This window comes from Betta splendens, chromosome 5 (genome assembly GCF_900634795.4).
Source record: "Betta splendens chromosome 5, fBetSpl5.4, whole genome shotgun sequence".
In the NCBI taxonomy this organism is placed as follows: Eukaryota; Metazoa; Chordata; class Actinopteri; order Anabantiformes; family Osphronemidae; genus Betta; species Betta splendens.
In genome coordinates, this window is record NC_040885.2 from 19,174,976 (window position 1) to 19,201,367 (window position 26,392).

Sequence of the window (26,392 nt, forward strand, 5' to 3'; positions counted from 1 at the left end):
GATGTGGCCACAGAGCCGGAGGGGACGGCTTTGTACAGACTGATGGGACCATCAGGCCTGCCGTAAATTCTCAGCTCAGCTCTTCTGGAGGAGTAGTGTTTCAGTGAGCTCAGGTTGTGCTTGTCCCGGCCTTTGCTGGCTTCTCTTTCCTCCTCAACGCGTCTGCTGCCCTGATCGCTTCTTCACGTCCCTCCTTTGTTCTCTTCCCTCCTCTTTGCTTTGTTTTCTCCTCTTCCTCCATGTTTCATTACATATTCCCTTTACTTGCTTTCTGCTCCCCCTTCTGTCACTTCCTCCCACCTTCAGCCCTTCTTCTATGTGTCTCCCCTGTCTTCTGCTCACCTCCACCCCTTTCATCAGCTCCTTCCCTTTCATCTCCCCTCTCTTCCTTCACCTCCTCGTTCTGTTTTTTACCCTTTCATCACTCCTTCGTCTCATACAACAACTTGTCAGCTAATTTGAGTCCTCACTGTTAGCCTTCTTCATCTGCGTTCTGACTTTTCGTTCCTCTCCTGACCACACACAGATCACAGCTCACGGTGGGATCTGCACCGTGACCCATGTGGCCTCAGTCTTCATTTGTTTAGGGAAGCCAGTGTTTGAATTGAGCCACTTTATATACCACTGATGAATCCAATGCTAATAAGTGTCTCTACTGCTACTTGTCACAAGCTTTATTGTCCAGGCACTGGGCACAATTCATTTTTTAAATCCCACAACGAGAATATTAAAATATGAACACAGCTTTCTGATGATATAGAACTATTGAAGTCTATTTTGTTTCCAGTTTGGCGGAATCGGTTCTTTCCCCCCTGGACCGACCGTCTACTCTTTCCTTCAGTTTCACTGTCTCTGACACCTGTCATCTATCATCTCTACTTCTGTCCCATCATTCATCTGATTACGTTTTCTTTTATTGATTTATATTACCTGTCTGGGAGCCACGCCCACCCGTGGCCACGCCCACCAACCGGCGCCACGCCCACCAACCAACTGCCTCGTTTCAGCACTTGTGAAGAGTGTCTCCGTCAAGGCGTCAGTGATCGCGTTCTGTTGTCATGGTAACATATTCCTCTCTCTCCCCCGTTAACAGACGGGAGCCAGCCATCGCTCGCTCAGCCCTCTCTCACCCTGCAGAGTTTCCCCTACGGAGGCTGTGAGTCCGTGGAGCTCTCCTACCAGAGCGGTACGTGAGGCGTGGCCGCTGGCCTGGCGAGGCGGCCGCTAGCTAGGACCGTTAGCTGCTTAGCACGTTAGCACGTTAGCAGTTAGTCAGCCTGGATCCGGGTCAATTAGTGGCTAATCGCTCAGCTAGCTAGCCTCCTGGCAAGCGTGCACTAGCTACTATTAGCTACTGTCACTGGGATAAACCTGGATAAATACTTATTTAGTTAGCAAGCTATCAGTCATTTAGCTGAGCAGGAGGTTAGTCAGTGAGGAGGTTATTTAGTGAGTAGGTGATTTAGCGAGGATGTTTTTAGTGAGGTTAGTTAATGAGGTTAGCCAGTGAGGAGGGTATTTAGTGAATTAACTTATTAAGCAGTAGAGTTGGTTAATGAGATAGTGGATCCGTGAAGTTAGTTGAATAGTTCCATTTTAAGCTAGCTAGTCAGTTAACCTGTAAATCAGCTATGTGGAGAGTTAAATTATTCTCCAAACAGTGTTTTTAGAATATTGAGGACTGATTGTAAACGTAGTCCTCGTCGTCCTGTCTGTGAGGTGGAGTCTCACTGTCTGTTCTGATTGTGCAGGTCAGTTCCAGGCAGGACAGTTTCAGCCGGCTATTCGAGTTGCAGACCTCCTCCAGCACATCACGCAGATGAAGTGTGGACAGGGCTATGGATTCAAAGAAGAGTATGAGGTGCGTAGACACACGTTCACAGGCTGTTTCGCATCCAGGTTTAAGCTCTACCTTATAATGGAACAACCTTCATGTTTGTCACCTGTACACACTTTTTTGTATAAGCTGAATATTATGTCTATTCTGCATCACAGACAAACTTCCCTTAACAATGTTAGTGTAAAATGCCATCAATGATTTAAGAATAAAATAACACTCATTTCAACTGCATCTTTAGCAATATCCATAAGTCCTCTTTCCCTGGTGTCACTTCCCACCAGTTGTGTGTGTGTGTGTGTGTGTGTGTGTGTGTGTGTGTGTGTGTGTGTGTGTGTTAATGGAGCAATTGTGGAATTGGATTTGGTTTTATGAGGAAGGAAGCATCTATTAATTATTAATTCTCGCCTTCATCAATATGAATGATCAGACAAACAAACAGGCATCAGTAAAACATCTATTTCTATGGAGAAAGTTTCTGTTTTCATGTTTCCTCGTTAGTTCATTTTAAGTTTATGTCTTACTTTGTTTCTCTGTGGTGTTCTGTTGTGCTTCCCTTTTTCATTCCCTTTCTTTAATGAATCCGTTTGCTCCATCTTGCTCTGGCCTCTCCTCAGTGCAGTGTCCGACCCATTTATCAAATTTTCTTTCTCAAACTAGTTTTCCAACAAATGACCAAATTATAAAATGAGAAAACAAGAGTTTTTTTGTAATGTTGCTTAAAATTTAATTAGCTTTTTATGTATCTCTCTAAACTTTATCCCCATACTTTTGTTTTTCTGTCTTGCTCACAAAAAATGATGCAGAGTGTGATTGTCTTCAAAACTTTTGTCCTGCCTTTTAAAAAAAGGAATATTTTCTATTACTTTGGCTGTCTGTGTGTTGAAAGTTGTTCCTCCGTGATGCAGTACTTTATTTTTTCATTTGCTTCTTGTCACTTTATGGTGGTTTATACCCACTGATACGTTTCGGGGAAGACCGTGTGTGTGTGTGTGTGTGTGTGTGTGTGTGTGTGTGTGTGTGTGTGTGTGTGTGTGTGTGTGTGTGTGTGTGTGTTCAGATAACAGCATTTTGCTCACCACCCTTCATATTGTGCGCTGTTGTGCTGTTGTCCCCGCCCCTGTGTTTGAGCTGTTGGAGCCCATTAACCCCAGTACCACCTATGTACAGCTCCCACTTGTTCTTTGTCATGAGCAAACATCATAACAAACAACAGATTCAACGATTGTTTTTAAGCATTAATGCAGGAAAACTGGAGTTCACACTCACTGATATGCCAGACTGTGTGAGTATATGTGTCTTCTTCTCTCCACCCACTGCCCTGTTTTTATATAGAAGATTAATAATCCAAGAAATAATGGAATTCAGATGAGAAGTTTGATTGAGGCTGTCTTAGTATGTTCACGTCCCACACCTTATGTAAATGTGCACATGCATACATGCATGACCTTCCACAGAAGCCTCCTACCTAACATGTCCAAAACACTCATTGTCAGTCTAGGGTTTGTAAATGAATGTGTTCGCCAGTGGGAAGACACACACACACACACACACACACACACACACACACACACACCACATGCCACTTTAAAAGAATCCATTTTCTGCTTGACTGAGCGATAAGTTTAGTTGTCTGTTTTTCTGCCTTAGTGGATTTGTGTGTGTGTGTGTGTGTGTGTGTGTGTGTATGTAGGTCATATCAGTGTCTGAAAGTGAAAGCTGCTGTCTGGTATTAAGCCCTTAATGGACTCAACGAGGACTGTTCACTCGTCTCTATAGGGAGAATGTGTGACCTGCTCCGGTGCAGCATAATGGTTGTTCTAAAATAGTTAAGTGTCCATATGGCAACTTTGGAGAGTTGGGGTTTGTTGCTTAGCACAAGGTTGAGTGTGATCTCAGTCTCTCACACATACACTGTGTAGCTGCACTGTGCTCCACCACACTCTCAGTCCCAGTATATTCATCCAGACGCGTGCGTGTGCTGTGTATTGTCTCACACATACCGTATGTGTGCACACTCGCATGCGCACGCGTCCTGTCCTTGCTGTGTGGAGGGCTTGTCATACGGCGGCGCCACAGCAGGGAGCGAGGACAATCTGTCTTCTGTCCTCCAACAAACTCTTTCTTTATTCTCTTTCAGCCCAAACCAAGAGAACAACGAGCCCAAACTTCTTTGTGTTTTCTCAGCCTCTGAGGTTTCCCCTCATTTTTTCATTTTAGACATGCAGTAATATTTTTAGGTTCATCCAGCCCCTCTTCTCTGCTGATTGATTCCTAATGTAATATACTGTACTGTAGGAATAGCGTTGTGAAGCTTTGAAGGGGGTTAAAGTTTATACTTGGTTTCACCTCCGCTTCTCCGTCTGTTAAACACTATGGCCTTAACGCCTGTGCTGGCTTTATCTGCTGGTGGGGGAGTCTTTTTCACTGTCCAAGTTGGCTGATGAGCCTCTGAACTGTCAGTGAGGTAACGACCAGGGAGTGAAACGCCTCCCTGTGTTAGTGGAGTAGGAGCTGAGGCCGCATGTTTCACCACCGGTTCCAAGTCGCTACAGGCTCAACTCACTGACTGGATGTGACTCACTGTGCGACTTATTCTAGGATTCCCTTCCTTTCTACTTCTAGCCACCTTTAGTTTTAAACTAAGTTATCAATAGTTCAAAAAAAAAAACAAAATTAGCTTAAAGATATTAAACTAAATTCTTTATTATTAATTTATTTAATTTAGTTGTTACATATTAAGTGTCTGCAGGAAAAAGCCAAATACTGTAGATGCTGTCGTCCAGACTCCAGCTCGTATCAAACCAATAATATTAATAATAAATCTTGAGACGTGCATTTTCTTTAGCTCAGCATCATTGTTACCTTTTTATGATTCTTTTATTCATCATATTCTCATAAGAGCATTGTATTGTAGAGCGTGTATTCTCACGCTTTTGCCAGACTTTTGGCTGACATTGTTGTTTTACATAATTTTACTGAACATTTTTCATCATATGCTACAACATCTGGACCTGGAGAAGTTTTTATTTTTCGGGTTATGCTGAAGTCACACAGTACCATCTTTTGCAAACTTCGTGATACCATTCATCTGTTCATGGTCATCTATCTGCATGTGTTAGTGTACGGGCTCTGGGCAGCAGGCCATACTGTACTGCACTGTACTGCACTGTATGTGCGTGCATATTTCTGTGTTTTCAAACCTTGAGATGAAAACCATTTCACATCTGTGCATGTGTGTACGTATGCTCAGGCCCTGGCAGAGGGACAGACGGCGCCCTGGGAAACCGCCAAGAAGGACGAGAACCGTAACAAGAATCGCTACGGCAACATCATCTCTTGTGAGTACTGCAATGACACCGACTGCTCCTGCTGGACCTTTACTCATTGTGATGCTCATTTTGATGTCAATTAGCTTTGGTTTGTTTCAGTTTGGGTTTTATTGGATGCCTTGTGTCCTAGTCCTGGTTTGGACTAATTCCATTTATTGTAATTTTCTTCTGCTGGATGGAGGGACAGAATGTCAGATGTTATTTTTCTAACCTGAGCTTAGATTGGTTTGGTACAGTAAGCATTGTTCTCATTGTCCCAGTCGTCCAGTGACTAAAGGTAAAATGTGGCGTTTTCCATCATGTCCTTTTAGTGAACTTGTCTGTTAGCAGTGGACCGATAATAAAGTTGTACAGGTAGGTTTTGAGGATGAGTACTCACACTGGAGGATGCAGGTCTAGAAACCATCTGCCTTTGCCCTTCAACAAGTCAGTGACTCAGTCCAGCTCAGGGTTTGTTGTGTTTGCTGGAAGTAGCCTCCAGCCGGGAGCCAGATGCCAGCAGAGCCTGGTTATAGTGGATGAATCTGTCATGTTGACGACTAGCATTACTCATCCCACCTGCCTCTCACACTGACCCCCAATGAAATAAAAGCATTTGTATTTTACGTGTGTGTGTGACACAAGAAACTACCCTGAAAAGGAAAAAGACTACGTTTGCAAAGGGATTAAATTTTAATCCTGCCTGATGAAGCCTGAAACCTCTATTCTATTCAGAGGCTTTTGTCAAATTGAAACTTCATTTCTAGAGAGAAGAGCAGCTGCTGTGATGATGCTCTGATGATGTGGGCATGCGTGGCCAGTGGGCTGTGACTGCTGTAAGGTCTGATTACACAGTGCAAAGTGCTCGCATTCATTATCTGGTACAAGACCTCGTCCTTAGGCCTCCGGTGGACTCGAACCTCAGTGATTGGTTGTTCTAACAGTATCCAGGTGTAGATATACAGTATGTCTACGGCATCAGATCCAGATGCACACGAGTTCTGATCGGTCGTGTGCGTTCATGTGTGTTCATGTGTTCACGGGTCCACGCGTGCAGTCGTCTCATTACCAGGGTTCAGGCGTCGAGGAAAAGACACGCACTGACCTGAAGGCTTTAAAATGAAACATTACACTGGAATGAAATAGCCTGTCAAGGACTTGATAGCCAACAGGAATTATGATAAATTTGCTATTAGTACAAATCCTTTAATTACAAGAGTCTGGTAATGGAAACTGTCCATCTTGCGTCCTGTGATTGTACTAAGGCTCGTTTTCAGGAGAAAATGTTTTAAAAGGCCCCGAGGGAAATGACTGTGCGTTGTCTTTATTAGCACAAGGAAATGTGTGAAGACGCACTGGCTGCAGCTGAAACCTCAACCACGGGTGGAGGGAGCTTCTGTTTTCTACAGTGAGGCTGAACTTTAATTCGCCTTTAGAATCAGACAGTTTGTCTTAAGGGAGAAGCACAGAATAGTTTCACAACAGGACGCTGCACTCTTTTCTGCTCAGAACGGCTGGTAGTTACCGATGGCTCATAGACTGAAGTACACTATAGATTCTATCTCCTGTAACATGTTTAGATGCTGCGGTTTTTATATTGAGCCTGGGAAACGTGGGCCTGGTGAGTGGCAGCGGCAGGTCTGGATCCGGACCTCGGTCTCATCCACTGACATCAGGTCACCTGTGAACGCCTCGCAGGGACGTTTGGGGGAGTTGGACCCCTCAGCCTCCACCCCCACAGGCAGCGTGATGGTGTGGCATCCTGGAACACTGTAGACGCGCTGTGACCCCCCCCCCCCCCCCCCCCCCCCCCACACACACACAGACCCCCCCACTCAGCTTGGAAGGCGCTGATTTGACTTGAAGTGTTAACGCGCCCTTCGTCCGGCCATCTGCCAAGCACAAGCGGTTGATGCCACGTTTGAAATCCCTTCAACGAGCTGAATAAATGTTAATCTAGCAGCCTCCTGTCCTCCTGCCCTCCCCAACACCCACCCCCCGTCTCGTTTTGACTTGCCGACCACTTTCTTCTCTGCCTCCACCTTCTGATGATCCTTCCCCCCCTCATTCCGCTTTAACCCCCCCCCCCCCCCTCCTCTTTCACCCTTTGCTCCCAGGCTTCTCCTTTTTTCTCCTTTTTAACTGTGCCTCGTGCCTCTTGTTAGCTCTTTCTCACCTTTCCTTTCATCCTTTCCTCTACCCTTTATCGTCCATTCATCCTGTCTTATTACCTCTGACAGTTTATGGGTTGAGGCAAAGCACAGTAGTGTTTCCTCATTAGAGGCATCTGTCTGCTTCCATTTCCTCCTCGCGTCCTTTTTTCTTCTTCTCAGCCCTCGGTTCAACAACGTTCCCATATGGTCATTTATAATTCAACAGAAGCATGCCTTCAAAATCCACCGATTTATTGGCAGGCATTTACATACGTGCAGAGAGGGACTCTGTGTGTTTGTACTGTATGTTTGTTGTCAGGGAAACTTAGCATGAGCTTCAGTGTGTGTCATCACGTGCATGATGTTTTGTAGTTTGCTGTACTCATATTACTTTTTCACTTGGCTGATGCAAACGCTCCCAGGACTCGTGGTTTGATTTGATGCATCACAGTTTAATACAGATTTCAAGACAACGCATGTTATGAGATGGAGCGTTCTTCAAACATTTCAGGTTTGCCTCCTCCATCTCGTTCGTTAATGTAATAACCCTAACCCTCCAGGATCTAAATCTGTCCTCTGTGTGTGTTTTTAAGTTTTGTGATCCCTTCACTTGTCTCCTCGTCCTCACTCCTGTTTCCCACTCACTGGTTCCTCCTGCCTTTCTTGTGCCCAGCACATACATGCTTCCCCCCCGCGGCTCCTCTTTCTGTCCACTAATGTGTTGGTGTCCAGGTGAATGGGAATCATTACGCAGGCTGTCAGTCTCTGCCAGGCAGTGTTACCACACACACTCCTCACCCGGTGCTACACCTCTGAGCGCTGCAGGCATTATCAGCATGCCCTCCTGCCTTGTGTTGCTTTCTCATTACAGGGGAGGTTAGTGTGTGTGTGTGTGTGTGTGTGTGTGTGTGTGTGTGTGTGTGTGTGTGTGTGTGTGTGTGTGTGTGTGTGTGTGTGTGTGTGTGTGTGTGTGTGTGTGTGTGTGTGTGTGTGGCATCTTGTTCGCTTGTGTTGTGATTGTGAAACTAACAAAGCAGAGACAGACTGTGTGTGTTTGCAGCTGTACTCTGTGTGTCTTCCCTCATCTCTCATCCTCTCTGGCGCAAATTCTCGACACGTCTGCTGAGCTTCTCTGAAGTCAGGACGCCAACATCTCCTCTGAAGTGTTTGACCAAAGAACCACAACAAATATTAGCGTCCCCCAAGCTGTGCCTGTTTTCTTCTCATGCACATAGTTTTAAAAATAAACACACTCTATGTATGCACATGGTGGCGAATAGGAAATTCTTCACCTGCAGCAAACGCACAGCCTCCGCTCGGCTTCTGCACATCACAGCTGCCTAGTTTGCTTTCACGGCTTGTAGCGGTGCAGCATCACTGCAGCTTTCTTCCACCCAGAGACATTTGTGTTTGTTGTGTAGGAAGCAGCGCCTCTCATCTGATTTTGACAGGCTTTACTCATTTCAGAGCATGTCTGCATTAATCATTTTAAAAAGCAGAGGCATAAACTCTGAAACAGAGTGTGTTTTGTGAGCAGGACCTGAACATCTTCAGGGGAACTTTGCCTCTTTGTGCACTTTTCTCTCAGTCGAGTCTAGTTGTGGAGTTTGTCTTCGTTGTTGCCAAGCGCTTGATGAGGGGGAACGTCTTGTTTTATCTTCTCAGTATTAGTGGGTTCGTTGCGGTGAAATGGATTTGACCTTTAACTCCACCATCGGTCTGTTTATGAGCTGGAAGCCTTTATGGAGTCAGAACCTGTGCTTCATTACTGCACCCTTCAGAATCTCTCGAGGTGCTTGTATTCAGTCATGACTGCGTTAGTCTGATCCACCAATGATGGCGGCCGCTGGAGTGGAGCTGCAGGGACGAAGGCAGGGCCGGCCCGGTCCTCGGCATCCGGTCTGGCCGGTTCAGCTCAAAACCAGGCTCACGCGTGCTGTCTGAGCGCTTGGAAAAGGGGCATGGCCAAGGTTGACTAGCTGTTGCCATGGAGTGCTTCACTGCTGTGGTCAGAATCCAACCATGCAGCTTTGAGCCAAAAACACGGGGATTGATGGGTCAACACGCTTTTTCCTTGTGTGATTTAAAAACAAACAAGAGAAAGGCGCTGAAGCAGACACTGATTGTTTTCCAGCCCCCCACTGCCAGATGATGAAACGCTTTGCGTTGCAGCTCCCAGTGGGAGGTAAGTGCACAGATAATGGTGATAATGAGGCTGGCTTTTAACACCAGCAGTGGGATTATTGATACTGTCGAGGCTGATTGCTGTTAATCATTGTTCCTCTTTAGAAGCAGTTGGGGGTAACTGTGAGACTGCAATAAAAATACATGCACAATTCTGATGCTGATTCTTAACAATCGCCCAAAAAGCATCAAGTGCTGGAGATGGAATCATGAAGTAATGATTTTAATTACAGTGCTTTTAATTAGAAGGTGCAGGAGTCGGAGTCATTAGATTTCGTCTTTGGAAAACTTCAGGAGGTTGACGATTGGAAATCCGTTCATAGCTGGTAATGATGAGTTGTGATCGTTGCCCATGTCTGATAATTGATTGTTAATGAACGAATTTGAATTAATGAGATGCACTGCTGTTTAAACACTTAAGACACCCACTGACAAATGATTTTAACTTTGAGACTGACACAAATCTCATTAATTGTCCTAAAAGGCGCTGCGGCTCAGCAGGTCGCTGCTGCTGCTGCTGCTGCTGCTGCTGATGATGATGATGATGATGATGATGATGATGATGATGATGATGCTGCCGCCGCCGCCGTTTTTCCTCCTTCTTCACTTTCTGTGTTGAGAACAGGCTCCAAGGTGAATAATGCCTGACTAATTGTCTTGTCACGCTCCTAATGAGGCACAGGCTGATTTGGTACCACCACTTACTGGAGGTATGTGCTGATAACTTCACCTGTGAGAATCCTGCCTCAGGCAAACACTAAGCAGCATTAGCTGCAGAAAGCATGTTCCTCTGACAATTGGCCACTAATCAGGAGACAGAGTGTTCTCTGATCAGTGAGGACCAGCGTCCAGACTCACGCTGCTGCTGGAACACTTTACACCTCACTCCACATGATTTTCACCCATGTTTTGTGTGATTGTAGGAGAAACCGTGTGTTAATTCCCTTCATCAGTCTCACTTTAGAGGATTTTATGTGTGTGTGTCTGAAATTTGGAACATGCTGCATGTAAATACTGTAGGTAATGTCGCTGTTAGTCTGATTGTGGTTGTGATGGAGGTACAGTAAAGTAACACATGTAACACACAACACACTTTTTGTGGTGGTTTTTGAGTGTGTGTTGGCTCAGAAAAAGGTGGGAAACATCCTAAATGTTCCACATTTACTTTAATTATGGGATACTGCTCTGTCGCTTCCTAGAGGAAGGAGGCCAACCTCCTCCTTCCCTTCCCCCCTTTTCCTCCTCCTCCCTCCTTCTCTCTCCTTCCATCACTCCTTCTGCTCTCTTCTCCTTCCTTTCCTTTTCTCTTCTCCTCCTTCCCTTCCCTTCCTTCCTTCTCCTCCCTCCCTCCTCCTCCCTTCCCCTCCCTCCTCCTCCCTTCCCTCCTTCTCTTCTCTTCTCCTTCCTCCCTCCTCCTTCCCTTCCCTCCTTCTCTTCTCCTCCCTCCTCCTCCCTTCCCTCCTTCTTTCAGCTGGTAACAGCATCCTGAGGTGTGTCTGTCTGTTTGTGTGGGTCTGAGTCCACAACATTCAGAGCTGTTTGACACATGTGCTGCAGGGAACTCTGCTCTTAATGAGCAGTTACACACTATAATACTTACTCACACGCGCGCACACACACATGCAAGCAGCTTGAGACGGGGCAGCACACGCACTGACACCAGAACACACGCGTCACTGTTAAGACTGCACACACTCCAACCTTTCAACTCGCATCCTGAAGACTTTCTGGAACGTATGATTATCCAGAGACGTGGAGAAAAACACACTCAGCCGCTCCGTCGTCTCACACTCGTACACTCAATCACACTTGCTATTAAATTCCCTAATGCCTTGAGCTGGCCTGACAGCAGTGTATGCTGTGAGTGAGTGCAGCTCCATAGGGAGTTAACTGATTAACTATAACTGTGACAGACACAATCCCTGCTTAGTGGCTACTGAAAAAGGAGGCGAGGAACCAGGGTGAGGAGTGAAACATCTTGTTCAGCAGTTTCAAGGCGCTGCTTTGAGTTGGTTCCTCACTTAAAGGCCAGCTTCATCTGTTTATGTGGCTGTTTAACAGATGTATGTGGTTTTCAGCCGTGTGGTAACTCATCATTTACGGCTTTAGGTTGTGTTTTGAACCTGTGCTCCACGTGTCTGTACACATGCTTCACAACAAACTGTTGCCGTGTTGTGATGAATACGTGACAATGACAAATGCAGTAGAGCCTAAGAACAGAGGAATCCAGAGAGAGATGGGCCACAATTCTTTAGTTGCACAGCATCCATCAGTCACCTGTTCTCCCTCTCCTCTCCAGCATTGGGAAGTAAAAGATACTAAATCCGGCTGCTGTTAAGACAATGGAATACAAATAGTGAGTACAGCTCATTTCCGCTCATCATGTGCAGGAGGTTGATGGGACTTTAGTTCCGTATCAATGAGCTGCCAGCGTCCAGTTCTCCTGACAATAACGAGCAAATCACGTGTCCACTGCCTGCTTCCTTTATCAACGCACACAATACATTAATACCAGAACATAGCGGCGTGAAGTGTTCCAGCCTGGACTGGACCTTCATCCGTCCTCCTCCTTCTGGACCTGATGCAGCACTTCCTCACATTCTCATACTCCTGTCTCAGATTGAGTTCGTAGTCTCTGGGAGGTGATGTCTCGCTGTTCTTCACACATGGAGCACAATGACCGCTTACGCTCTGCAATCAGGACAGTAGCAGTAAACATTATTATGTGTGCTGAACGTTAGCTGCTGTTCACATTGACCCCCCCCCCCCCCCCCCCCCCCCCCCCCCCACACACACACACACCCCAAAAACCTCCAAAACCCAGCTGCTCCTGTTGTCTGTTTCGGTGCAGGCGCAGCATTAGTGTAAGTTCTAGTGGCTCCTGCCCATTTTGTTTGTGTGCCAGTAGCTGTTTCAGGCTCTTAGTACATACAATCTGATCAGATGTCTCCAAATTACAGCTTTCTGCTGCATTCAGCGGCTCTGCACATTTCACCAAGATAAAAACATGAAGTCTGTTTTGTTTGGCCTTCTCTGGACCTCTCCAGTTAACAAGTTCTCCCCAACAATACTTTCATGGTGGCTGCTGCTCTAATGACAACACTTGGAATGGTAGAAAACAGAAAGAGGCACAGAGAGCTGGTGGAAGCGGAGCAGCAGAGAGGGGAAGGATGCGAGGGGGGAGGGGAAGGTCGCAAGGTGATGAGGAGAGGGAAACTCAGCAGAGGAGTGGAGCTCATTAATGAGTAATAGGCTCGCGACCCCTCGCCCTTGGTCACACCAGCTTCTGGACCACTTTGTTGATACTCCAGGCTGGAGATGCCAGCACGTGCGTGCGTGCGTGCGTGCGTGCGTGCGTGGTCTTCTACTTGTGTTATGGTACAGACCGAAAACTATTCACTACTAATTATATGAACAGTGTGAGGACTGTTCTGTATTCATGCACAGTCTTAAGAGAAACCTTTAATATTGTTTAATTCTTCTGACTCCCAGGGCGCGCACACACACACACACACACACACACACACACACACACACACACACGCACTCTCTGAGCCTCTTCAAACCTGTGGCCTGTGTCCAGATAAGCAGTGTTTGCCAGGCACTACCTCCTGCCATCTCAGCCCAATTAGAAGCTCCCCTCCCTGGGCAGAGCGGAGTGGGAAGCACCCCCCTCCCCCAGCCTCATATCGGTGGATCTCGAGTTATGACAGCCTCTGACACCGGCCCAGAGTAATTATTGCCATCTGAAGGAACAAGACAGTATGGGGCAAGAGAGAGGGAAAGGGGAGACATCTAAATGAAGAAAGCCGGGGGAGAGAGAGTGAGACCTCAGAACACGAGGCAGTCAAAGATGGTTCACAACAGAATCTGCTAACGCTGCAAAGAGCAAAATAAAGGAAAGTAGTAAAGGAGACGTGGTGGAAGAGGGAAGAAGAACACGCAGCGAGCAGAAGGCAGGCAGACGACCCCCCGCTGTGTTTGTTGTTACATGGAGCGTGTGAGGGAGCTGATGGCTGGTGTCCTGTCCCAGCTCCACCGATGGCAGGAGTGGACTCACGCTGCCATCGCTGCCGCTGCTCAGCCGGGGCTGGAAGATGAGTGTGATAGAAGCTGTACAAATAATCCTCCTCAAGGTGATCCCAGAAATCACAATCACAAAGCAGCTGATTATCGCTGCAGGACTTTGTGAAGAATGCAGCTTTCAGTATTAAGTATTCATAGACGGTGTTGTTATTGTGTGGCAGTGGAGCGGGTGATGGTGATGTGGTGCAGACAGAGGTCAGGGTGAGGATGATGACCTTCAATGCGACCTTCAGCACATGCTGCCACACTGATGCTCTGTGGCTTGAACTTGAATGTGTTGTGTTTTTATTGCAGACAGTTTGTTTTTAAATCAACTTGGAAACAGATTCACAAGCTAGTGTTTCCTAGAATGTTCAGCCACATCCCATTTACATGGTAATTATCATAAATGTCTTAAAACTAAGTCACCTTCCTCCATTTGTGAGCGTTGGTGATTTAAAATAGCTCTGAAGCATCCTACTGGTTAAATAACATGTTTAACTCAAAGCTCTCTGCAGCTTTCTGCTACATCATTATTTTGTACCAGCCGCTAATAGATAGTTCACACATCTATTCTAAGATATTCACCAAAAACCAAACAATGTTAATGTCTACTTGATAAAATGGCTGCTTCCGTGTTCCCGTTATAAAGAGAGAAAATGGGTTACAACCCAGGCATGAGTCATCGGTAACACAATAGGCAGCGTTCGGCTGTGGAGGGTGAGACTCTTGTGTTGAAACATGGACCAACAGTCTGGACTTTGTTATTTTTGATGTTTAACATCAGGCTCCGACTGCAGGAACCAGCATTAAGGTCGACCCGACAACTGCAGACAGAGACCAGCTCTGGAGATGCTCCGACCCACGTCTTAAACTTAAGCAGAGTCATTCTCCTGTCTCCTGTATAGAAATGTAGGTCTAAAAACATTCAACCTTCATTGAATAATAAGGTCTAAACATAAACCACACATTTCTACAAAGAAAACCGCAGCAGTTTATTCACAGTGTGCTCAAATTTAAAGGCTGATTTGGAGAATATTCCATCTCGAACAAACTAGAGAGAGTACGACTGGAAAAGCGACATAATCAGGTTTAATGATGCTGCTTCAACTAAAATTACCACGTTACAACTGCACAGAACCACTGTCTGCCATTAGCTATAATCACCCGTGTGTCCTAATATTATCAACTGGTCTTAGAGCCCAGAACCAAATAATTGACGTTCAAAAGAGGAACACGAGAAAGAAAATGGTAGGTTTCATTTTGGTGATGTGTATTTTGACTGTCGCCCACATCAGGAGTGATTCTGCTGATGTGTGACTCAGACATCTAATATTCCACATTCAATAATGTGCACTGATGTAAAAGAGGGAGTGTGAATCAACTTTGGTAAAAGATTCTGAATGTGTTTTAAAATCAGTTTTCTGCTTTTAGTTCTGTGTCTCCAAAACCACAAAAACTGAGGACATGAAAAAAGGCGGAGGTCGGAGACTCTTCGTGTTTTAATGGAAGCGACAGACGCAGCTAAAGATGGAAACAGCGTCTTGTGGGTGTGAATGAACCCTTTTGGAGGTTTGCTCCCTTCAAGGTGTCGCCGCTTCGGTCTTTCCCACGATGCTCCAGCGTCTGGCTCCTGAGCGCCCGATGCAGGTGCTGGGCCTCCAGGAGCCTGCGTGGGAGCAGCTGGGTCCGTAACTAAGGGACCTCCTGGTGCCGCTCTGACCCGGGTTAGAGCTTCCCATCCAGCCGGTTTGCTGCTCCCATCTGTGGGTAAATGTAACTTTAGGTCTGTTGTATTTTTGTGCTATCTGACCCCACAGACGATCACACCAGAGTCCGACTGCAGCTGCTGGACGGAGACCCCCACTCGGACTACATTAACGCCAACTACATAGATGTGAGTACACACACACACACACACACACACATAGTGATGGACACCGTGCCTTCAGCAAAGCCTTAATGAAACCGTGGAAGTGATGAATGTGTCTCTCAGGTGTTGAGGTGAGGAGGCGAGTGCAGGACAAGAGAGATAATCATCAGTTAGCAAACTGTGACTTTTCATCTGTACCGTGGAGGGAAAATTAAGATCCCCTCAATTATTTAATTTGATGTTTATTTGGAAACGACCTTGAGTTCTGCTCCGGGGACAAGCTGAGGGGCTGTAATGAAATAAAAAAACCCTGGAAGGAGGAGAAACAGACGGGTGGAGGAGTAGAACGTGTGAGAGATGAAAAGAAGGAAGCAGTAAGACGCAGAAATAAAAGAGCGAAAAAACAAAACGGGGATTTACAGAAGTGGGAGAAGAACGATGATGAAAACAGAAATTAGGGAAAGGAACTGAAATATAAACCTGAATACAGGAAGAGGAGGAAACGTCGGCGTGTGAGGAGAAAAGGAGAAATGCTGTGCTTCTCTCTCTCCAGGGCTACCACAGACCCAGACATTACATCGCCACACAAGGTAATTAAGCTGACGGGAGTGTGTTGCTGTGATTGGACATTAGAGCCGATACAAATGTGAGTGTGTGTGTCTGTGTCTGTGTGTCGCCGCCACCTGGTAAATGTCGCCCTCTCGGACCACAAAGCTATTACCTCAACCTCCTAAATCTAAAGCGCTGTATAAAACCCCCCTGAGAAATTTAAGACCCCATTACCTCAAACCCCGGAACCACTAGCTGGGATTGATAGTGTGTGTGTGTGTGTGTGTGTGTGTGTGTGTGTGTACACGCATGTTTTTGTTTGTGGGCGGGAAGTGTGTCCGCGCTGATCTGAGCTGTGTTGTGTGTTGGTGAGCGTAGGACCCATGCAGGAGACAGTCAGAGATTTCTGGAGGATGGTCTGGCAGGAAAACTCGGCCTCTATCGTCATGGTTACCAACCTGGTGGAGGTGGGCAGGGTGAGTTCATCCAAGAACCCAAATCATCCAGAGGATTATAAAATATGTGCATTTGTGTGTGATGAGGAGGCTCCAGACCTGCATATGGGTGTGGGGCTACAGAGATTAATCCACTTAAAGGCTCATGCCTGATTTCAACAAGGTCTTCAAGCACCCACACCTTAGTCAGGACCTCATCCTGTCCTGATCTTTGCCTCCAGCATTAGCTGCCACAGTAACTTCCTCAGGGCTTGGTCTCGTTTACTCCGTCCAGCAGGCGGCAGTTTCCAGTGACTTCCCTACAGTCGTTTGAATGAGAACGAGGTGATGGAGAAAGATAATGTCTGGGCTGAAACATAAAGGCCTCTTTAGAACACAGTGTTCTGTGACTGTGCATAGCCCTGTCAGACCTGCAGGCAGGTGATGCCACGTACCGTAAACGTGTGGAGCTACTGCAGCCGAAGGCCTTTCCAGAGGAAGTTACTGTAAACTTAACTATGTCGTCTAAGAGCAACAGATAAATAAAAAACACACACACAATTAACTTGGGAGCAGGTTCATCCTGACATTAATCTGTACCTTTCTGTCATAATGTCGCTGCTTAATGAGCAGCTCCTCCCTTGACTCCAAACTTTCCTAAATGTCTAATTAACTTTGGAATAACACGTTTCAGATGGAAGCTGCCTTTTTTCATCTAAGTCTGATCATATTCTAGAAATGGCAAATCCTCCCACGTGATTTGAATGTTACCAGTTGTGTCTCAACAACACGTCTTCCTCAGTCGCCTCGAACTTGTGCTAATGTGCTCAGCGACCTCCTGAGTCGACTGCTGACCCATAACTTTGATCCCAATAATAAGTAATGACTTGTGAAGTGAGTGAGTCTCCTGGAGAATCGGGGGATCTGACCCACATGTTTAATCTAGTTACACATTTGGTTTTGTCTGACTACTGCCCCTGGTTCTATTCAGCAGAACCTTATGGATTCCTTTAGTGTCATCTAGTCATTTTAAATCAATATCCTTGAAACGTCAAATAATTAACCTCTGCTAAGTAGCCAAGTCTAATGCAGCAGAGTGGACACGAGCGTCCGTTTTATTATTCATGGCCGTGACCTTTGCCTCGTCCCACTCTGCTAGTGCTCATTAGCTAATAATGAACGACACCTTTAAATACACAGAGTGAATGTGAATGGTCTTCACCAGGTGAAGTGTGTGCGTTACTGGCCCGATGAGACGGAGGTGTACGGAGACATCAAGGTGACCCTGATAGAAACGGAACCACTGGCCGAGTACGTCATCCGGACCTTCACCGTCCAGAAGGTAAAGCAGCCATCAGCAAAGCGCTTAATGAACCTTTCATTCACTTTGAAAACGACCCACTGCACACGCATTATGAACATGTTCCTTTCCTGGTGTCACAAAGCGAATCAGCTGCTGAGGTCTTACATGGGCTTTAACATAATAGCATGGTTTCGGAGCAGTGTGTTGTGACTCTGGCTTCCTGGATCGTTTAACTCTCAGCCGCTGCGTCACCAACATCCAGCGCGCGTTTAGAACGAGGTGCTTCTTTGTTTCTTCCCCCTAAGACTCGGCCTGAAGCCGACTCGGCCTCATCATCAGGGACCTGATGGAGTGGACGAAGGTTTCCACATCAGTGCTGCTTGATAAAGTCTGCACAATAAACAGCTGAAAGGAGACAAAGAAGCTCCGAGCTGAATATACTGTTTACAACACCCAAATTGATCACATCCATTTCTATAAATAAGTGCAAAGCGCATTATGAAGTGAAGCTAGTTACACACCAGCTGTTTTACTCGAGCATGGCTGGTGCAGGTTTGGCTTCATGGGGGGCGACACGGAGGGTTTTCCTCCAATTCCCACAGGAAAATAGGAATCTCGCATCCTTCCCCTTCACTTGAGCGAAATCAGCTTATGAAGACGAGGCCTGAAACGCTGGCTGTCAGCTCATTTACTGAGCCACTAATCCACAGCACCTGTGTGTGTGGGCACGCACAGCCAGCCCTAAACTCCAAGCCAAGCTCATCCTGTGCCGCCTGACAGTTAGAGCAGCAAAAATATGTAGAACAGGAGCAAGCAACGTTCTTCACTAGCTGTTTGTCAGGGAGTGAACGTAAACAAGGGCCACAGCTGCATAAAAGCAATGAATAGAGTCCAGGACGTCACTACACAAGAAGACGGTCTGTAGATGTGAGACTGGTGCAGGAACAGACATTCAGTGGGTGAGTGGGATTAAAATGACGAACCCTCGGTGCTGTGGATTAGCATCAACACGTTGCACAGAAGAACATCAGCACTTCAGTAACTACTGGAGGTGTTCAGTGCAGCTTTGCATCCTCTGACGGCTGTTCAGCGCCTGGACGGGTTCGTTCTGGACGGGTTCTGCTCTGCCGCTGCTAGCGTAGCAGAGCAGACCCGCAGGTCCTCTCCTTAATGCCGGCGCTTTGTTTTTCCTGTGTCTGTATTGGAGCGTCCATCGATTCACAGAAGTAATTTCAACATCGCCGCAGAGCAATCAATGAGAAGTCGACTTATCAAATCACCTTGTGGTTTCCTGGGTATTATTTTTCTCCTCCTTGTCTCTGGCTCTTTGTTAGAGTGCTTCTTTTTTCTCGCTCTGTATTTTTTCTCTTCATCTTTCCAAACCCCCACTTTTTCTCTCTTGGCTTCTCGTTCTCTGCTGTGACCTCTGCTCCGTCTGACTCAGTCGCTGTTTCTTGACTTCTCCACCCATCTTTGTCCTCTTCATTATCCCGGCTCCTGAGGTTCTGATAAAAAAGGAGCTGCAGCAACATCCTGTTCCTCACTGCTCTATTTTTACAGACTGAACTCGGAGGACACGGTGCTCTGTTCAGTGGCTGTTTAGTGAAGCCTTCGTCACTCAAAGCTGAAGAAGGACTCTGATTCTGATGAACACGGCTGCTAAAGAGTTTGTGAATTTTGTTACATGCAGGTGAAAAGAGCAGAAAACTAGAGACTTTTCCATCCAGGGCTGAGGTGAAGGTTGTCGACCTTAATGACTGAGCGCTAACGCCGCCGCGGCGTTTGACCTCGGCTCTCAGCCGTGGCGTCGGAGCAGCTTGGACCCGAGCAGTGAGGGCTTCTGGGGAAGCTGACATGGCGCTGTCTGATGTGAGATGCTGCCTTCTCTCCAACACGACCGCCGTTGTTTCCATGTGATAACGTCTTGATCAGCTGATGAATGAGACTCAACAGAACCTCATTCATCAGCTGATCAAGCTGTTATCACATGGAAACAACGGGCGGCTGCCGTTCGTTTCCCGATAATCCTCGTCATAACTACCAAATTGCCCCTTTCTGTCTCTTTTTTTCAAGAAGTGCCAAAGTAATAAGTGTGCACTCGAAATCATTGACTTGTCTTTATCTCAGTCTTTTTGTCCTTGTGTCTGTGCTGAAAGTCGTGGTGCTTCATGAATGGGTCCTTTTCAGAAAGATTAAATTTTGTAGTTATGTAATGTTTTATGTTATCAGGTCAACTGTGATTGTTTCTCGCATCTTTAGATACTTCTCATATCCTAAAGCTCACGTGGTAGCGAGCTGGAAGGACGCCAAAGCTGCTGCTACTTTTGCCAAATCCTCTTGTAAATGAGGTTCCTGAACTGAGCCGTGGCATTTCCTCCTGCAAATGTCTCCCAAAAGAGCCATCACGAGATTTGTGAAATCAATTAATCTATTTTTGTGGAGCCAAAATGGCCATCAGTCTCCTCAAGTCTCCCTAGTAAATTAGGCAAATGAGCCACTATAGGTCTTCCCGTCTCTCGTTCCCTGAAGTGGCCCAGAGTGCCATCTTGACATCCACACGACCAATTTATTTTCCATCGGAAGCCAGCGAGGCATTGTGGACTCCTGATTCCTAAAATTCCTGTTGCAAATTGGGACCGAACCAGGATACGTCTCCTCGTCAGTCTTCCCTGAAGCCTCCATGACGACATGAACGCGTTGTCTTCATCTCACGGCGCCATGAGCAGCTTGACGGGTAAAACTCTGTGCGTGTGTGTTTCAGAAGGGTCATCATGAAATCCGTGAGCTCCGTCAGTTCCACTTCACCAGCTGGCCCGACCACGGCGTCCCCTGCTACGCCACCGGACTGCTGGGCTTCATACGACAGGTCAAGTTCCTGAACGCGCCCGACGCTGGGCCCATCGTGGTTCACTGCAGGTACGGACGCACTGAGGAATAGGAGTCAATCCACATGTTCCTGGTGTAAACAAAGGAGGTGTGCAGTTACTAGTGAAGGGTGTGTTCACCATGAAGACGAGGGCTCAGATGTCATATTAAAGCTGTGTAAGTCTGCAGGAGAGTAGCAGTTACTGGTTTGTCTCCTGTTTGGAGCTTATTACTGTCATAAAACCAAAAACTGGTGACGCAGTCAACACTTAAAGTCATCCAATTAATCACAAAGGGCCTCGACTCCGTTTGACTCTGTCTGACTCTGACTCCTGGTGAACTGGAGCCAATGACAGTGATGTGTACTTGCACCATTAGTCCAAGCTGCAGTAGAGGAGGATCTGATGACACAGGCAGATTAATGTTTCTAACCATAACTGGGACGACAAAATGTTCAGTGTGTTTAATTTAATAGGCAGGTTTTTAACAGTTCCCGTTTACAGCGTGAACAACATGAGTCACAAGGAACAACACAAACTAGAACATCAACAAATAAATCAGATGATCGTTAAGATCAATAATCTGGTGATCTGCTCTTTTCTCAGATAGGTTAGTATCAGGTGTTCAGCACCAACGCGTGTCCCTTGACCACGAATGAATCGATGTTGACCTTTAAAATAATGGAGAAGAACTCACCAAGCCCCCGTTTTCATTTTACCACCTGCAGCAGCAGCGTCGGTCAGAAACAGCAGACGGACGAGGCCCTTCCTCCTGACGCGGCGCCGTGTCTGAGCTGAGCGCTTCAGCTTCAGCGCTTCAGTGGGGCAGAGTCACTGCCGTTTCCCACTAACACATCCAGTTGGTGAACTGCTGTGTTCTCTACATCCTGCTTTCACTGTCCCACTTCTAACAAGCAGCTCATTCTGCAAACAGGATTCATGAAAACAAACAGCGCTGGGCTCCAGCTGCTGCGAGCAGAATCTGAAGAACCCAAAATGGGCAATTAAGTGAAAAAGCAGCCGAGCAAACAGTGAACAGACGAAGTAGGTGAGCAAACAGCTACAGGAAGAGTCTGTGGACAAGCAGCCTCACGTTATGGCCGTCACTTCTAATTTCCGGGGACACTCTGACACCATTGGCCTATGTCATCACACACACACACACACACACGCGCACACGCACACACACACACACACACACAGCAGTATTCTGGTCTCTACATTAATCACTGGGGTTGACAGGTAATCTGCCAAGGCTCTCCCTCCTTTTTGCGTCTCTCTCTCTCTCTCTCTCTCTCTCTCTCTCTCTCTCTCTCTCCGGGAAGTGTCTGGGGAATTGCGAGCAACAACAAAAGGCTTCTTGCTCCCAGTGCCGATCTCTCCATGTCTTTCACCTTGGTCTCCGTCCTTGCTTTCCTCCCTTGGTCGCTCCTCTGTGACGACCACTTCTCTCACGCCCATCCAACAACTTCTCTCTCTCTTGTTCACTATCTGTTCATCCACCTGTTGGTCCGTCTCTGCCCTGCAGGCGTTGGCGCATTAGCATCTGATGCGGGCAGTCACGTCTCCATGGCTTTGATGGGCTTCTAGCGTAGACTCATGTCCGTTTCATGGTGTGTTACACATGCTGCATATGAACAAGCACTGAGCTACAAAGTGACTGATGGTCGTAGACCAAGAACCGCGGCGGTCACAGCTGCGTGCGTTTTGCATCATCGCCCTCATGATGTGTAATATTTGTGTGTGCAGTGCTGGTGCAGGGAGGACGGGCTGCTTCATAGCCGTGGACATCATGCTGGACATGGCGGAGAACGAGGGTGTGGTAGACATTTTCAACTGCATCCGAGAGCTGAGATCCCAACGCGTCAACATGGTCCAGACAGAGGTGCGTGAAGGAGAGCTTCAACACACGAACAACACGCTGGACGTCTGCTGTGGCTCAACTGTGGTCACTTCTTTACTACTTCCACAAATACCGGCTTAGTGTAAAACATCTCATTTGTTTAATCCCCACAGTGAGAACTTTACAGAAACCGAGTGCGTTCGTCACTGTTTCATTAGTTCTCGCCGTCATTTCAAAGTGTGTGTCTTGAAATGTCGCCTGTTTCCTTCCGGAACAGGAGTGGCCTCCTCGTTTTCTTCTCTAAGCCACCTAAAGCTAAGCTAATCCTTCCCGCCTCCGCATCCCATTTGTGCTCCTGATGAAACCCAACAAGTCAACGTTTCCCGGAATAAAAAAAAACAGTCATTTTCAGTGTGACGGCTCAGGCTGACATTAACTTGAATGAGTTTCAGAAGTTCAGAAAAGTTGGCCAGGCCGTCAAATGACAGCAGGAGGATGAGCGCTGGGTGTGTGACACGGAGCTAAATGCAGCCTGCCCTGCCTCTAAGTGTGTGCGGGGGGCAATTTGTGTCAGTGTCGAGCCTCTTGATGCTATTATAATCCTGCTCCACACAACACAGGGCAATTAATGTGTTAAAAGGCAGCCGTGTGTGAATGAATGAGCGTCTGTGACGGCGCCACCGGAGTAGGTATCGGCCAAGAGGGGTCGCTCAGCGAAGCCTTAAAGGCTCCGCTTTCCTCCAAAGGCAACAATTAACATTTGACACGGGAAGAAAGAGAGCAGACTAACACAAGTGACAGAAAGCGAGTGAAGGAAATCAAATGTTAAAGAGCGATGAATGGAATCTAGAGATGACGGTGTTAAATTAGGATGCGCGGAGGCAGGAACACAAAGGACACACTCGGTCCACATTCGGTCCAGACACAGGAACCCAGCGACAGCCTTAGCCCTAGCCTTAGCCTTACTCTTAGCCTTAACACTAGCCTTAGCCCTAGCCTTAGCCCTAGCCTTAGCTTTACTCTTAGCCTTAACACTAGCCTTAGCCCTAGCCTTAGCCCTAGCCTTAGCCCTAGCCTTAGCCCTAGCCTTACTCTTAGCCTTACTCTTAGCCTTAACCTTAGCCATAGCCTTACTCTTAGCCTTAACCTTAGCCTCAGCCTTACTCTTAGCCTTAACCCTAGCCTTAGCCCTAGCCTTACTCTTAGCCTTAACCATAGCCTTACTCTTAGCCTTAACCTTAGCCCTAGCCTTAACCTTAGCCCTAGCCTTACTCTTAGCCTTAACCCTAGCCTTAGCCCTAGCCTTACACTTAGCCTCAGCCTTACTCTTAGCCTTAGCCTTAACCTTAGCCCTAGCCTTACTCTTAGCCTTAACCCTAGCCTTAGCCCTAGCCTTACTCCTAGCCTTAACCCTAGCCTCAGCCTTACTATTAGCCTTAACCTTAGCCCTAGCCTCGCTCTTAGCCTTAGCCCTAGCCTTACTCTTAGCCTTAACCCTAGCCTCACTCTTAGCCCTAGCCTTGCTCTTAGCCTTAGCCCTAGCCTTACCCTAGCCTTAACCCTAGCCTCACTCTTAGCCCTAGCCCTAGCTTCACTCTTAGCCTTAGCCCTAGCTTCAATCTTAGCTTTAGCCCTAGCCTCAGCCTTACTCTTAGCCTTAGCCCTAGCCCTAGACTCAGCCCTAGCCTTACTCTTAGCCTTAGCCCTAGCCTTACTCTTAGCCTTAACCCTAGCCTCACTCTTAGCCCTAGCCTTGCTCTTAGCCTTAGCCCTAGCCTTACCCTAGCCTTAACCCTAGCCTCACTCTTAGCCCTAGCCTTACTCTTAGCCTTAGCCCTAGCCTTACTCTTAGCCTTAACCCTAGCCTCACTCTTAGCCCTAGCCTTGCTCTTAGCCTTAGCCCTAGCCTTACCCTAGCCTTAACCCTAGCCTCACTCTTAGCCCTAGCCTTACTCTTAGCCTTAACCCTAGCCTTAGCCCTAGCCTTACTCTTAGCCTTACTCTTAACTTTAGCCTTAGCCCTAGCCTTACTCTTAGCCTGGCTCTGAGGCTGCCCAGCACACAAACCGAGGCTTCACACGCAGAACTACCCTGCAGACAGAGCTGCCGCTGCCGCCGCCCCTGATCGCATGCTTCTGTTGTGGCAGGAGCAGTATGTGTTTGTCCACGATGCCATCCTGGAGGCCTGTCTGTGCGGGAACACAGCCATCCCAGTGTGCGAGTTCAGAGCCATCTACTACAACATCAGCAGACTGGACCCCCAGACCAACTCCAGCCAGATCAAAGACGAGTTCCAGGTTTGCGCACATTCACACAACGTCTCCTCAGCTGAGTGCATTTATAGGTGCTTTTATTAAAGACGCTTTAAACTTTTGCTCAGACTCTGAACATAGTGACGCCCAGGGTCCGTCCGGAGGACTGCAGCGTGGGGCTGCTACCCAGGAACCACGACAAGAATCGCAGCATGGACGTCCTGTCGGCGGACCGATGCCTCCCCTTCCTCATTTCTGTAGACGGCGAAAGCTCCAATTACATTAACGCTGCATTAATGGATGTAATGGGACTGTGAATGTTGCATTTTGCTTGGTTTGCATCTTGTGTTCCCTGTTTTTTACTTCTGCTCCCTCTCAACACTCCAGAGCCACAAACAGCCAGCGGCCTTTATTGTTACCCAGCATCCTTTGCCAAACACCATGGGCGACTTCTGGAGGCTGGTATTTGACTACAACTGCTCCTCCATTGTGATGCTCAATGAGATGGATGCAGCACAGGTACTAAAGCACAGAGTATGGTGGCAGTTGTTACTTTCAGAAGGAGACGAGGCAGCTGACGGCTCAGATGCTGCATCACAGACCCGTCAATGCAGCCAGTGCGACAGTTACTGCATGAAAGGCTTTGTACATCAGATCTCTGAACAAAGTGTCAAAATAGGAACGTAATGAATAATGTAGGGTTTAAACCTTATTGAACTAAAATGTCAATGAATGACGAGCGCGCTCTCGTCAGGCTGTTCACAGCTTTGAACACTTGGTGTCTGATGAACCTCTCCCACTTGCAGCTCTGTATGCAGTACTGGCCAGAGAAGAGCTCGTGTTGCTATGGCCCCATCCAGGTGGAGTTCATATCGGCAGACATTGATGATGACATCATCAACCGGATCTTCAGGATCTGCAACATGGCCAGAGTAAGAGTGAATGAAGCTCCATGAGAGGAGAGCTCCAACATGTTTGTAAACCTGAACGAGCCCCCACATCATAATAATTAATTGATTAGAATTTCAGTCTCTCTTTCAGAGTTGTGGATTTCACCTCTACTCTCTAATTTGTTGCACAAGGAGGGATCAGTGAAAATGTTTTGCTTTTGAGACAGAAACACAAAAAATTGCTTTTAGCCTTTATTTGACATGTAGCACTACATGCAGAAAGTCAAAGGCATTCTCCTTTTCATGTGACCTTTCCTTCCCCTAAGAAGCTGCTAAGACGATGCTGCAGCAAACATCAGGTATGAAGGTCAGGTTAACGGAGTCCAGGTTCAGTGAGAGCTCCTCAGAGGAGACAGCAGGTGACGCAATAGAACATACTGAGAGGATTCCTTTGCATTCATCTACCTGTTCTCCTCCCGCCTCTGGTCTTTTGTTGACCTTTCTCTCATCTCTCCGTTCCCATTATATTCCTCTCCCCTCACCTCCTTATTCCTCTTCTCATCTCATTTTGTCGCCCATCCATGACGGTACAGCTCCAGCGGTGTCCTATCACGTGAACTCTTTACTACCCTACACTCTATATTGTAGCTGTCTCTCTCAAACACACCACCAGTCTAGCATGAAATGGTTCATATCATCAGCAGAACAGCACAAGTCACACTGTGGAAGCAGCTCCAACTTAGCGGAGTCTCCTGCCAAACCACTAAGCCGTCAAATGAAGAAAGGGACAGTGAGAAAAGAGAAGCTTAAAAAGGGGAACGTGACTTAGAGGAA

The 26,392-nt window shown here is 47.1% G+C and overlaps 1 protein-coding gene across 1 annotated transcript in view; it reads left to right on the forward strand.

The window, feature by feature from the left end:
• The window catches only part of ptprt (protein tyrosine phosphatase receptor type T), a 115,164-nt gene that overhangs the window by 82,271 nt on the left and 6,501 nt on the right, over positions 1-26,392 (forward strand). The window contains exons 19-31 of the mRNA XM_055509119.1: positions 1,094-1,186; positions 1,752-1,861; positions 5,091-5,178; positions 15,371-15,447; positions 15,914-16,013; positions 16,351-16,448; positions 17,632-17,748; positions 20,471-20,625; positions 22,323-22,458; positions 24,564-24,713; positions 24,797-24,970; positions 25,056-25,187; positions 25,475-25,600. Of these exons, the coding sequence (XP_055365094.1) occupies positions 1,094-1,186; positions 1,752-1,861; positions 5,091-5,178; positions 15,371-15,447; positions 15,914-16,013; positions 16,351-16,448; positions 17,632-17,748; positions 20,471-20,625; positions 22,323-22,458; positions 24,564-24,713; positions 24,797-24,970; positions 25,056-25,187; positions 25,475-25,600 (1,556 nt within the window). The remainder of the gene's footprint in view (positions 1-1,093; positions 1,187-1,751; positions 1,862-5,090; positions 5,179-15,370; positions 15,448-15,913; positions 16,014-16,350; positions 16,449-17,631; positions 17,749-20,470; positions 20,626-22,322; positions 22,459-24,563; positions 24,714-24,796; positions 24,971-25,055; positions 25,188-25,474; positions 25,601-26,392) is intronic.